At 43.7% G+C, this 14394-nt stretch overlaps 1 protein-coding gene across 2 annotated transcripts; it reads right to left on the minus strand.

The window, feature by feature from the left end:
- Positions 1–236: 236 nt before the first annotated feature.
- Positions 237–4393, minus strand: LOC123074387 (uncharacterized). Of its 2 annotated transcripts, none has more exons than XM_044497251.1 (2): positions 2949–4393; positions 237–612 (listed from the first exon to the last, which is right to left on the minus strand). In XM_044497251.1, the coding sequence occupies exon 1, from the start codon at positions 4103–4105 to the stop codon at positions 2972–2974; it is 1134 nt and encodes a 377-aa protein (XP_044353186.1). In that variant the 5' UTR covers positions 4106–4393; the 3' UTR covers positions 237–612; positions 2949–2971. The 2 variants fall into 2 exon arrangements, with proteins under 2 accessions (XP_044353186.1, XP_044353185.1); XM_044497250.1 differs by having other exon boundaries at positions 237–621; positions 2949–4390.
- Positions 4394–14394: the final 10001 nt, after the last annotated feature.

Genomic DNA, 14394 nt, shown 5'->3' on the forward strand with positions numbered 1-14394 from the left:
AAGAAATAAGAATTTATTTTGAATTTGTTTACTATTTTTTCAGATTTTACTGTTCTATCAGGGAGCATGTGAGCTCAAAATCAAAAGAGCACTTTCGGGTTTGTTCACTCATTTTGGACTGTATGTAGTCCATATTGAAATATCCAAAACATCTTATATCCCTGAACCGAGGGAGTACCAGTGAATGAATAAAAGGAGATTGTGTTGTCAAAAAAGTAAGTAGAGGCATATAACAATAACAAACTTATAGATCCTTCCACATTGTCAGGGCAGCTCGTGAAATGAGCCATACAGTACCATGAGCCATAGTATCAGTACATATTGGTCCAGGTCGAAAAGGAAACTACCATGGACACAAGTAGCAAAACATATCGAGTTGTTCACAGGCAAACGGAGCCCATTACATGATAACCAGTCATGACACGCAACAAACTTCACTTGGCTCGGAGCTTCTTACAATGCAAGAGGAATGCCCACCCTGCTAAACTATGTTGCATCCGGATGGAGCAGAAGCCGTTGAGGTTGACGCTGCTTCAGTCACGGCATCTCCAGTACTCAACCCTGATAAACCTTCAACCAAAGCTTCAGTCACGCCATCTCCAGCACTCAGCCCTGATGAACCTTCGCAAAAAAAAAGCTAAGAGATGTTAGGCAAAATACTGGATACATGCAATGTATTTGAACAAAACACGCTAGTTTCCAGTTATGGAAATACTAGTAGAAACTGTAATCCGATACAACAGAAACTTGGTACAGTATATAAGAGTGACACTGTCTCAAGAACTAATAATAATAATAATTCAAATATACCAATCAGTGGAGACGAACAGGTTGCCTGATAATTCAAACTTTTTTAGGAAAACATTTAAACAACTTGACATAATGCCAGGAAAATGAGTTTCAAAATGTCAGTGTTTTGCCCAAAAGAAGAATAAAATCAGCAACTGCTTCCTATCAATTAATCTCCTCCTCACTAGAATTTAATTATCTTTATATAATGTACGTACATGCTTTCCTATCACTCTAATCTAGTCTGAACCCCTAGTTTCATAGCTTGTACTACTTAGTTTACACATAAGCATTAACAAGGTAACATCTATAAATTGGCGATAGCAGTAGCAGATAACAATTGCCAATAATGAAATAAGATGCATGCACTCAGTTTCAGCTTTGGATCAAAAACCAACAACGAAGAGTAGGATGGTTTATACAAAGATTCATCAATCACCAAACTGATTATATCCAGTCAATAAACTAGCTCTCATGAGACACAAAATGTTAGTGCATGCCCCTGTATGCCTAACTACTGCCCATATGCTAACACTCAAAACCGATATAATGGCACTTGGCTTCCCAAATAGGTGAAGTACTGATACATGTACTGTTAGTCTGTTACTGAAGTAAAGAGTATTCATGAGAATATGCCTTTCTCAGGAAACTCAAATTGGGTAATTCAAGGTGCTGTGTTTCTAAACAAATGTTCATGAGAATATGTCTTTCTCAAGAAATTCAAATTGGGCAACCAAAACAACACAAAAGCCGGTTAAAGTGTTGTGATACTCCCTCCATTCCCTTATACAAGGCCACAAACTCAAATTACAGGTACCAAGGTAAAATCAAAAGAAAAGGTTTGAAAGGCAATGAAAAGTGTCCCTCATGGATTTCCTGGTGACAATTTGTTACTTCGGAATCAAAGGTATATAAGGACCAACTGGCACTGAAGACAATTTCCGGGGTGAGCTGACTCCACTACCTAAGTCTGTCTTAAGGTAGATTGGTAAACAAAAGGAACTGATGGTAGTTTATTCTGAAGGCAAATTCACTACAACTATAGTAGTAGTAGTGCTTAAAAAAATTGGATAAAGATGCAAAACAAACAAGGTGGCAGCAAACGATAAGATAACAGTTATAAAATCATGCATCTTATGTAATACCATAGTTTTAAATAGCGGGAAAATGGCAAATAGCGCTAAAAGCATTAGCACCCTAAATTGGAGCTATAGCATGCTAAATGGCACAAAACGGCTTAGCATGATGCCCCTCCAAATGCTATAGCATCGAGATAGCGCCCTATTTAAAAGTTAAAACTATGATGTATATACACATTGCTCATGACCTGACACTTGATAACGAAGCGGCAAATGAATTATGCAGCACTGAAATAACATACAAAGATAATACAGGAACCATGACATCAAGCTAGCTAATGCCTCTAATGGTACCACACAGTCACAGGCACATCACACATTAGAACAAGTAGCTAAATTAGCCATTCAATCCACATGCACATGGCCCTGTAAACTAGATATATGATTCACACTTCTATTCCTAGCTCAGACTAAAGTGCCAGCAAATACGTCAATTAAGCCTCGTGGGAAATTTCAGCAAAATAAATGAAGTTTCTCACTGGAAATAAATGAGGAATAAATAGATGGCTTGGAGGAAACATCCACATACTACTCCCTCCGGTCCTTTTTACTTCGCATATAAGATTTGTCTGAAATCAAACCTCGTAAAGTTTGACCAATTTTATAGGAAAAAATATGAACATTCACAATGTGAAATCATTATCGTTAGATGCGTCGTGACTTAAATTTTCATATTGTATAACTTTAGCGTTGTAGATGTTGATATTTTTTCATATAAATATAGTCAAACTTTACGAAGTTTGACTTCAGACAATTCTTATATGCAGAGTAAAAAGGACCTGAGGGAGTACTAGCTCAACGGTATATGGTAATTAAGCTCTGAGCAGTAGACCAATCCACACTCTACAGCAGTCGAACCTAATGTAAGCTTGTTTGTTATGCATAATTACATACGCACACGCCACATGATCATGTTCTGTAACAGAGGGCATAACATCCAGTAGAAGAGCAACACAATAATTGACAGAAAGTGCTAGCGCGGGGAAGAGTTCCATGCAAGCTAGTAGGGAGATAAATCACCTGCGGAGAACATGGGAGGAAGCTCAAATGGGAAAACGAGCCCGGAAGAGTAGCAGCCCGGAAGAGTAGCTGCCTTTCTTCTGCGACTTGGCCGGGTCCAAGGGCTCGCACTCCACGACCTCCCTAGCGCGCATGTTGACGCCGAAGAGGCGCTGTTGCAGGAAGAAGTATACCACGTCTGGATTGTTGGGGTGGACGAGAGCGAGTACGGGAGCCTTCTTCGGCAGCCCCGCCGCCTTGTACGAGTCACCGGCCCAGATCTCAGAAAAGCTCGCCTCGTACTCAAACGTCCATTCTGCGGTGCTCGGGTCAGCCAGCGTGCGCATGGAAACCTTGGGAGCGCCGTGGCTTGCACAGCTCATCTCGACGCACCGGAAGACGCCGTTGCTGACCTGCACGACGCGGCGGGAGCCGAGCTCTCTCTCGGCGCAGTAGCCGCAACCATGGCCGTGCTGAACGTCCCCAGCCGGGAGCTGGACATACTCCATGGCCGGCTCATCGGCGAAGGGATCGCACGCGAGAAGGCCCGCCACGCAATCCACCCACCAGAGCTTGCCGCCGTGGGAGACGATGTCGGAGAAGGTCCACATCCAACGCGGCAGGGGGTTGGCGACCTTCTTCCTGGCCCACTTGCCGCTCTCGGACGAGAAGCAGAGGAGGGTGGCTTCGCGGCCGCCGACGATGGTCTGGAACTCGACCACCATGAATTGGCCGCCGCCCCCTGGCGCGGCGATGACGCCGAGGTCGTTGTTGAAGATGAGATCGTGGGGGTCGGGGACGGGCGAGGCGGTGGCGGTGGCGGAGGAGAGGTCGCAGACGACGTAGCGCGGCCTGGGGACACGGCCGATGCGGATGGTGCGCTCGACGCCTCTGGCGTCACGGCTGGTGCGCAGCTCCCCGTCGTCCCGCTCGGAGAGGGGCGGCGGGGTGAGGAGGAGGAGGAGGCCGGAGGGGTCGGCGGCGAGGACGCAGGGGGACTTGTGCCTGCAGGCGGGGTCCGGCTCGACGGTGCAGGCGGCCGGGCGCAGCTTGACGGTGGTGACCCGCGGCGGCGCGGCGAGGGCGAGGGAGAGCGCGGCGGCCTGCGGGAGGCCGTCGTCGCCGGCGGCGGGCGCGGTCGCCTTCCGGCTCAGGATGACCCACGACGGGGACGCCATCGGCTCGGAGGGAGAGCGGAGGAGCTGGGCGCTTTGGTTGGGTGGGAATGGGGACCGGGGGGTAGGGTTTAGGGGTTTGGTTGTTGAAGTACTAGTAGTAATACGAGTTTGAACTCTGTCGGGTTGCGGAGACCGCGGGGTGGCGAGTTGAGACGGTAGGAGGGGGGAAGGGAGGAAGAGAGCGAAGCAGGCGAGGAGGAGGTGTACGCTAGCTATCTTTTGCGTGCGGAATCTTTTGGCAGTTGGGGTTGCAGAGCTACGGCGGAGGAACTGCGGAGGTGCAGGGCGGTGACAGGCAGGCAGCCTTTGAACGGCCCGGGCATACCGCCGTGCTGGGCTGCTCTGCTGGCCAGCGCAAACAGCACGGAGATCGATCGGCGAGCGAATGTTTGTAACGTGCGCACGTTTGTACCTATATACTGTGCTGGTCATTTCTCGATAGCAACATTGTGCGCTTCATCAAAGCTCAAAAGCCTAAGAGCAACTCCCACGTGCCGACTTGAAGGGACGATGTTTTTGTCCGCTTTTTATTCGTTTGGGTCGGTCACCCGTTCGGCGTCCTCCTCTTTAAAATTTGGGTCAGCAGTGCGTCCAACGCTCGATACCCATTTCATGTTCCTACGCAAATTTCGAAAAACCCCTGCGGCCATAGATTATGCCAGCGGCCATGTCGTCGCCCGAAGTTCATGCCAGCACCATGTCAGCGTCGGCATACAATGCCAGCTTCAGAAAAACATCACACAGTTCAGCTGGCGCACTTGCCAGCAGTCGGCACACATGCCAGCACATAAAAAGGGGCGGGAGTTCGACCACGCCATCGCGACCGTGGTCATGCCAACACACTTGCCAGCGGACAAAAAAGGATGGCGCTCGCCGTATAGGTCACTCGTCGTCGAACTTGAGCATGTCGGCCTGCATCTTCTCGAACCACGGCCTCTTCCTTGGCGACACGGTGTTGAGATCCACCTTCATGATCTCCACCCCCGTTGAGGGAGTCCTGAACTAAGGGGTCCTCGGGTGTCCGACCTGTTGGACGTGGGCCGGACTGATGGGCTATGAAGATACGAGACCGAAGACTCTTCCCGTGTCCGGACGGGACTCTCCTTGGCGTGGAGGGAAAGCTTGGCGACCGGCTATGAAGATTCCTTTCCCTGTAACCGACTTTGTACAACCCTAGTCCCCTCCGGTGTCTATATAAACCGGAGGGCTTAGTCCGTAGAGGGCAATCATAATCATACAGGCTAGACTTCTAGGGTTTTAGCCATTACGATCTCGTGGTAGATCAACTCTTGTAATATTCATATTCATCAAGATCAATCAAGCAGGAAGTAGGGTATTACCTCCATAGAGAGGGCCCGAACCTGGGTAAACAAAGTGTCCCCTGTCTCCTGTTACCATCGACCTTAGACTCACAGTTCGGGACCCCCTACCTGAGATCCGCCGGTTTTGACATCGACATTGGTGCTTTCATTGAGAGTTCCGCTGTGACGTCAAAGACGGGATCGATGACTCGCCTTGTTATCAAGGACAATATCACCTCCGGAGGAGCACTGGCCCCAGGCCAAACCCTTCGGCTGGGCGGCTTTACCATGACCGCCCGTTCGGCCGTCAAGCCGACGATGACTTCTCGGGTCATCAAAAACTTCCTTCGTGTTGACTCCAAATACTCCAAGCAGATGGATCCGGTAGAGTTGTCGTCTTTAAACGAGCTTCTAGATCGCATCGCCGCCCTGGGGTCGCTACAGACTACGATCGGATTGGGCTTAAACCCGACCAGAGAGAAATTAAATCTCCACCGATCACCCATCAGATAGCAGTAGTAGAGGAGCAAGACGACAACTCTTCCTCTATACTGAGGATGGACTATGTCCGGATCTCCGAGTTTGAAAATCGGACACCCGCCTGCGGAAAGACACGCCCTGCCCTCCGAACCTAGAATCGGACGACGGGCCTAAAAAATCAATTGATATCCCGAAGCCCGAACTATTAAGTTCGGAAGTTTTTCAAACTCCGGATCCCAAATTGGGTCAGGGTTCGGATTTAAATCCACCCACCCGCCCAGATATAAGCGATCTCATGTGCATAGGACAGCAGTCTTAGGAAGCGGTCCATCACTTCTGGGCCAGATTCCTCCTTGTCAAAAACAAGATTGAAGATTGCCGCGACGAAGACGCGATCTCAGTATTCCGCAACAATTGCACGGACGAAGGAATCCTCAACGCCATCAACCGCCGTCGCGTATTACACTTCGCTGACTTGGCAACCATAGTACAGAAGTACTGCGCAATGGAAAGCACCTGAAAAACTCAGGCAGCTCACTGGTAACCACAGGTTTCCACTCAGCCCCTCGCCCGGGCAAAAAGGATGCACCCTCCTGGGGCGCCCGACCCAATAGTAAAGAAATCTAAGCCCATTACGGGGTGCGGAACCGTTCTGGAGGGATGGCTTGATAGGCCATGTAAAATACACACAACACCAGATACCACACCAACCCACAGCCTTAGAGCATGTTGGATACTCCGGCAAGTGGCCAAGAGCGGCGAGGATCTCCTCACCAAAAACACCTCAGAACAACAACCCCCGGAAGGCGACGACCTCAGAATATTAACGGTTGATGACCCACAAGTATAGGGGATCTATCGTAGTCCTTTCGATAAGTAAGAGTGTCGAACCCAACGAGGAGCAGAAGGAAATGATAAGCGGTTTTCAGCAAGGTACTCTCTGCAAGCACTGAAATTATCGGTAACAGATAGTTTTGTGATAAGGTAATTTGTAACGGGTAACAAGTAATGAAAGTAAACAAGGTGCAGCAAGATGGCCCAATCCTTTTTGTAGCAAAGGACAAGCCTGGACAAACTCTTATATAGAGAAAAGCGCCCCCGAGGACACATGGGAATTATCGTCAAGCTAGTTTTCATCACGCTCATATGATTCGCGTTCGTTACTTTGATAATTTGGTATGTGGGTGGACCGGTGCTTGGGTGTTGCCCTTTCTTGGACAAGCATCCCACTTATGATTAACCCCTATTGAAAGCATCCGCAACTACAAAATAAGTATTAAGGTAAACCTAACCATAGCATGAAACATATGGATCCAAATCAGCCCCTTACGAAGCAACGCATAAACTAGGGTTTAAGCTTCTGTCACTCTAGCAACCCATCATCTACTTATTACTTCCCAATGCCTTCCTCTAGGCCCAAATAATGGTGAATTGTCATGTAGTCGACGTTCACATAACACCACTAGAGGAGAGACAACATACATCTCATCAAAATATCGAACGAATACCAAATTCACATGACTACTTATAGCAAGACTTCTGCCATGTCCTCGGGATCAACATAACTACTCACAAATCATATTCATGTTCATAATCAGAGGGGTATTAATATGCATAAAGGATCTGAACATATGATCTTCCACCAAATAAACCAACTAGCATCAACTACAAGGAGTAATCAACACTACTAGCAACCCACAGGTACCAATCTGAGGCTTTGGGACAAAGATTGGATACAAGAGATGAACTAGGGTTTGAGAGGAGATGGTGCTGGCGAAGATGTTGATGGAGATTGACCCCCTCCCGATGAGAGGATCGTTGGTGATGACGATGGCGATGATTTCCCCCTCCCGGAGGGAAGTTTCCCCGGCAGAACAGCTCTGCCGGAGCCCTAGATTGGTTCCGCCAAGGTTCTGCCTCGTGGCGGCGGAGTTTCTTCCCGAAAGCTTGCTTATGATTTTTTCCAGGGTAAAAGACTTCATGTAGCAGAAGATGGGCACCGGAGGCCTGCCAGGGGGCCCACGAGGCAGGGGGCGCCCAGTTGGGTAGGGCGCGCCCCCAGCCTCGTGGCCAGGGTGTGGGCCCCCTCTGGTACTTTCTTCGCTCAGTATTTTTTATTAATTCCAAAAATGACTTCCGTGAAGTTTCAGGACTTTTGGAGCTGTGCAGAATAGGTCTCTAATATTTGCTCCTTTTCCAACCCAGAATTCCAGCTGTCGACATTCTCCCTCTTCATGCAAACCTTGTAAAATAAGAGAGAATAGGCATAAGTATTGTGACATAACGTGTAATAACAGCCCATAATGCGATAAATATCGATATAAAAGCATGATGCAAAATGGACGTATCAACTCCCCCAAGCTTAGACCTCGCTTGTCCTCAAGCGGAAGCCGATAACGATAAATATGTCCACATGTTTAGAGATAGAGGTGTCGATAAAATAAAATACGGACATGAGGGCATCATGATCATTCTTATAACAGCAACATATATGGATATTGTCATATGATTTCTTATGCTCAAGTAATAATCTATTCACAATGTCAAGTATGAATTAGAAACTTCATTGAAAACCAACAAACTATAATCTCAGTCATTGAAGCAATTGCAATTTATCGTAACATTGGAAAGAGTAAATATAAGAGCTTTTCAGGAAGGCACATACTCAACTATCATTTAGTCTTTCACAATTGCTAACACTCATGCAATACTTATGGTTATGGAGTTTTAATCGGACACAGAGAAAGATAGGGGCTTATAGTGTTGCCTCCCAACCTTTTATCTCAAGGGTAATGTCAACCATAATAATTCATGCTAACTTACATCCAATTGGATATATATATATATCAGGATCTTTCCAACACAAGGTGCTTGCCAAAGGATAAAATGTAAAAAGGAAAGGTGAAGATCACCATGACTCTTGTAAAAGGTATAAGGCAAAAGTAAAAGATAGGCCCTTCGCAGAGGGAAGCAGAGGTTGTCATGTGCTTTTAGGGTTGGATGCACGAAATCTTAATGCAAAAGAACGTCACTTTACATTGCCACTTGTGATATGGACTTTTATTATGCAGTCCGTCGCTTTTTTCTTCCACATCACAAGATCGTATAAAGCTTATATTCTCCACACTAATAAATCATACATATTTAGAAAGCAATTTTTATTGCACGCAACATGACAACTTACTTGAAGGATCTTACTCAATCCATAGGTACATATGGTGGACTCTCATGGCAAAACTGGGTTTAAGGATATTCGGAAGCACAAGTAGTATCTCTACTTGGTGCAAAGAATTTGGCTAGCATGAGGGAGAAAGGCAAGCTCAACATGTTGGATGATCCATGACAATATACTTTATTTCAGATATAAGAAAACATAACCCATTACGTTGTCTTCCTTGTCCAACATCAACTCTTTAGCATGTCATATTTTAATGAGTGCTCACAATCATAAAAGATGTCCAAGATAGTATATTTATATGTGAAAACTTTTCTTTCTTTATTACTTCCTATTAATTGCAACGATGACCAAAACTATGTTTGTGAACTCTCAACAACTTTTATTCATCATACTCTTATATGTGAAGTCATTACTCTCCATAAGATCAATATGATCTCTTTACTTCTTTTTATTCTTTCTTTTTCTTTTATTCCCTCACGATCATAGCAAAATAATCAAGCCCTTGACTCAACACTAATCTTTATTATATATAGCTCACGGACTCGATTACATAGAAGGATCATAAGGCAAAGCTCAAAACTAGATCATGCTACAACTTTATTCTACTAGATCAAGATAATACCAAAAGGATCAAACTAAGAAAAACGCTAAAGATAGGAGTGTGATGGTGATACGATACCGGGGCACCTCCCCCAAGCTTAGCAGTTGCCAAGGGGAGTGCCCATACCCATGTGTTTATATTTCTTTCTTCGGAGATGGTGATGTGATATTCTTGGCGATGATGCCCCTCAAGATACGATTCTCCTCCTCGAGCTTATTGACTTGCTGCTTGAGATCCATTATTTCCTTATGGAGCTTACCCATGACGGTTGAAGCTCCTTTCACCCATGGATGTTGCATAGCTGCGGAAGAACAAGTAACACTCTTTTTCATATTTTCATAAGAGAGAAATTTAACATTGGAAGGGATGACCGATGTTGGAATGGCTGAGCTCTGTAGTTCCCCCATCATGAATCCGGCTCGGAAACGGGAAGTAACTTCTTGATCCTCTTCCATGGCATCTATCCTTTTCAAGTCGGCCTCCATCTCTTCCTCCGTTGATGGCCCAAAGTGGTCAGCATCACTGTTTGCTCTTGGTCCCGGTGTCGGATTAGACACCCGGCTTTCCCCGACCGACTCTTGAGAAGACATCTTGCTCTAATCTGCGGCAGAAACAGCTCGAAACACAAACAGAGCATATTTGCGTGGTACGGTGGTCAAAACCTTCGGGAGATTATATAATGAATTTTTATCGACCAAAAGAAGTATCGTGCAAGAAAACGGAGTCCGGAGAGCACACGAGGTGCCCACGAGGCAGGGGGCGCGCCCTCCACCCTCGTGGAAGCCTCATGTCCTTCCCGTACTACTTCTTATTTTCCTATTTTCTTAAATATTTCAAAACAGAGAAAAATTGCCATTAGAACTGTTTTGGAGTCGGTTTACTTACCGTACCACATACCTATTCCTTTTCGGAGTCTGAAACGTTCTGGAAAGTGTCCCTTATGTATTCCTTCGGGGTTACGGTTTCAATAACATTGGTTTCAACATTTATAGGATTACCTGAGATATAATGTTTGATTCTTTGACCGTTCACCACCTTCGGATTTGTGCCTTCAAAGTTGTTGATTTTTATGGCACCGGCGATAGAACTCCTCGATAACGTAAGGACCTTCCCATTTAGAGAGAAGTTTTCCTGCAAAAAATCTTAAATGAGAGTTGAATAGTAACACATAATCACCTACATTAAACTCATGCTTTTGTATCCTTTTGTCATGCCATCTTTTGACTTTTTCTTTAAACAGTTTGGCATTCTCATAGGCTTGGGTTCTCCATTCATCAAGTGAGCTAATGTCAAATAGCCTCTTCTCACCGGCAAGTTTGAAATCATAATTGAGCTCCTTAATGGCCCAATATGCCTTATGTTCTAGTTCGAGAGGTAAGTGACATGCTTTTCCATAAACCATTTTATATGGAGACATACCCATAGGATTTTTATATGCAGTTCTATAGGCCCATAATACATCATCAAGTTTCTTGGACCAATTCTTTCTAGATCTATTAACAGTCTTTTGCAAAATTAATTTGAGCTCTCTATTACTCAATTCTACTTGACCACTAGACTGTGGGTGATATGGAGATACAATTCTACGATTAACATCATACTTAGCAAGCATTTTACAAAAGGCACCATGAATAAAATGTGAACCACCATCAGTCATTAAATATCTAGGGACTCCAAACCTCGGGAAAATAACTTCTTTAAGCAATATTAATAGAGGTGTTATGATCAACACTACTAGTTGGAATAGCTTCTACCCACTTAGTAACGTAATCAACAGCAACTAATATGTGTATACCCATTAGAGGAAGGAAACGGATCCATGTAATCAAAGCCCCAAACATCAAATGGTTCAATAACGAGTGAATAATTCATAGGCATTTCTTGAGGTCTACTAATATTACCAATTCTTGGACATTCATCAGAAGATAAGACAAACTTACGGGCATCTTTGAAGAGAGTAGGCCAATAAAAACCGGATTGCAATACCTTATGCGCAGTTCTATCTCCAGCGTGGTGTCCTCCATAAGCTTCGGAGTGACACTTGTGTAGGATCTGTTCCTGTTCATGCTCAGGTATACAACGTCTAATAACACCATCCACTCCTTCTTTATAAAGATGTGGGTCATCCCAGAAGTAATGTCTTAAATCATAGAAAAACTTTTTATTTTGCTGGTATGTGAAACTAGGTGGTATAAATTTAGCAACAATGTAATTAGCATAATCAGCATACCATGGAGCAGTGCGAGAAGCATTTATGACAGCCAATTGTTCATCAGGAAAGCTATCATCAATAGGTAGTGGGTCATCAAGAACATTCTCTAACCTAGACAAGTTGTCTGCAACCGGGTTCTCAGCTCCCTTTCTATCAATAATATGCTAATCAAATTCTTGTAGCAAGAGAACCCATCTAATGAGTCTAGGTTTAGCATCTTTCTTTTCCATAAGATATTTAATAGCAGCATGATCAGTGTGAACAGTTACTTTAGAATCAACAATATAAGGTCGGAACTTATCACAAGCAAATAAAACCGCTAAAAATTCTTTTTCAGTAGTAGCATAATTTCTCTGAGCATTGTCTAGAGTTTTACTAGCATATTGGATAACATTTAATTTCTTATCAACTCTTTGTCCTAGAACAGCACCTACAGCATAATCACTAGCATCACACATAATTTCAAAGGGTAAATTCCAATCAGGTGGCTGAACAATAGGTGCCGAAATCAATGCTTTCTTAAGTATTTCAAATGCTTCTACACAATCATCATCAAAGACAAAAGGAATATCTTTTTGTAAGAGATTAGTCAGAGGCCTGGAGATTTTCGAGAAGTCCTTAATGAACCTCCTATAAAAACCGGCATGACCAAGGAAACTTCTTATACCTTTAATGTCCTTGGGACACGGCATCTTTTCAATAGCATCAACTTTAGCTTTATCAACTTCAATACCTCTTTCAGAAATTTTATGCCCCAAGACAATACCTTCATTAACCATAAAGTGGCACTTCTCCCAATTCAAGACAAGGTTAGTTTCTTCACATCTCTGCAAAACTCGATCAAGGTTGCTCAAGCAATCATCAAAAGAAGTTCCATATACGGAGAAATCATCCATGAAAACCTCAACAATCTTTTCACAAAAATCAGAGAATATAGCCATCATGCATCTTTGAAAGGTAGCAGGTGCATTACATAAACCAAAAGGCATACGTCTATAAGCAAAGGTACCGAAAGGGCAAGTAAAAGTGGTCTTTTCTTGATCCTCTTTTGACACAGGTATTTGAGAGAAACCAGAATAACCATCTAGAAAGCAAAAATGTGTATGTTTGGATAATCTTTCTAGCATTTGATCAATAAAAGGTAAAGGGTAATGATCCTTTTTAGTAGCTTTATTTAATTTGCGGAAATCAATTACCATTCTATAACCTGTAACAATTCTTTGTGGGATCAATTCATCTTTATCATTAGGAACAACAGTAATACCTCCCTTCTTAGGGACACAATGGACAGGACTTACCCACTGACTATCAGCAACGGGATAAATTATACCTGCCTCCAGAAGCTTTAGTATTTCTTTCCTTACCACTTCTTTCATCTTAGGATTTAACCGTCGTTGGTGATCAACAACTGGTTTAGCGTCTTTCTCCAATTTTATTTTGTGCTGGCATAGAGTGGGACTAATGCCCTTAAGATCATCAAGAGTATATCCAATAGCAGCACGGTGCTTCTTCAGAGTTTTCAATAATTTCTTTTCTTCATGCTCTGAAAGGTTAGCACTAATAATAACAGGATATATCTTCTTTTCATCAAGATAAGCATATTTAAGAGTATCAGGTAATGGTTTAAGCTCAAACACGGGATCACCCTTGGGTGGAGGAGGATCCCCTAGGATTTCAACAGGCAAGTTGTGTTTCAAAATAGGTCCCTGTTTAAAGAATACTTCATCTATTTCCCTTCTTTCATTCATAAACATATCATTTTCATGGTCTAGCAAATATTGTTCTAAAGGATCATTAGGAGGCACGGCAATAGAAGCAAGACCAATAATTTCATCTTTACTAGGCAATTCCTCATCACGGGGTTGTCTACGAAATTTAGCAAAGTTAAACTCATGAGACATATCCCCCAAACCAATAGTAACAACATCCTTTTCGCAGTCTATCCTAGCATTAACAGTATTCAAGAAGGGTCTACCAAATATGATGGGACAAAAGTTATCTTGTGGGGAACCAAGAACAAGAAAATCAGCAGGATATTTAACTTTCCCACACAAGACTTCAACATCTCTAACAATCCCAACTGGTGAAATAGTATCTCTATTGGCAAGCTTAATTGTAACATCAATTTCTTCTATCTCAGCAGGTGCAATATCATGCATAATTTCTTTGTATAAGGAATGAGGTATTGCACTTGCACTAGCACCCATATCACATAAGCCATGATAACAATGATCTCCTATTTTAACAGAAATAACAGGCATGCCTACAACAGGTCTATGTTTATTTTTAGTATCAGGTCTAGCAATTCTAGCAGCTTCATTACAGAAGTAAATAACATGCCCATCAATATTATCAGCCAAGAGATCTTTAACCATAGCAATACTAGGTTCAACTTTAATTTGCTCAGGGGGTTTGGGTGTCTTAATATTACTTTTGTTGACCACAGTTGAAGCTTTAGCATGATCCTTTATTCTAACAGGGAAAGGTGGTTTCTCAATATAAGCAGTAGGAACAACA

The sequence above is a fragment of the Triticum aestivum genome, chromosome 3D (assembly GCF_018294505.1).
Source record: "Triticum aestivum cultivar Chinese Spring chromosome 3D, IWGSC CS RefSeq v2.1, whole genome shotgun sequence".
Lineage (NCBI taxonomy): Eukaryota > Viridiplantae > Streptophyta > Magnoliopsida > Poales > Poaceae > Triticum > Triticum aestivum.

What these genes read in the sequence shown, in the direction of transcription:
- LOC123074387 (XM_044497251.1), bottom strand. Translation starts at nt 4,105, where the DNA reads ATGGCGTCCCCGTCGTGGGTCATCCTGAGCCGGAAGGCGACCGCGCCC.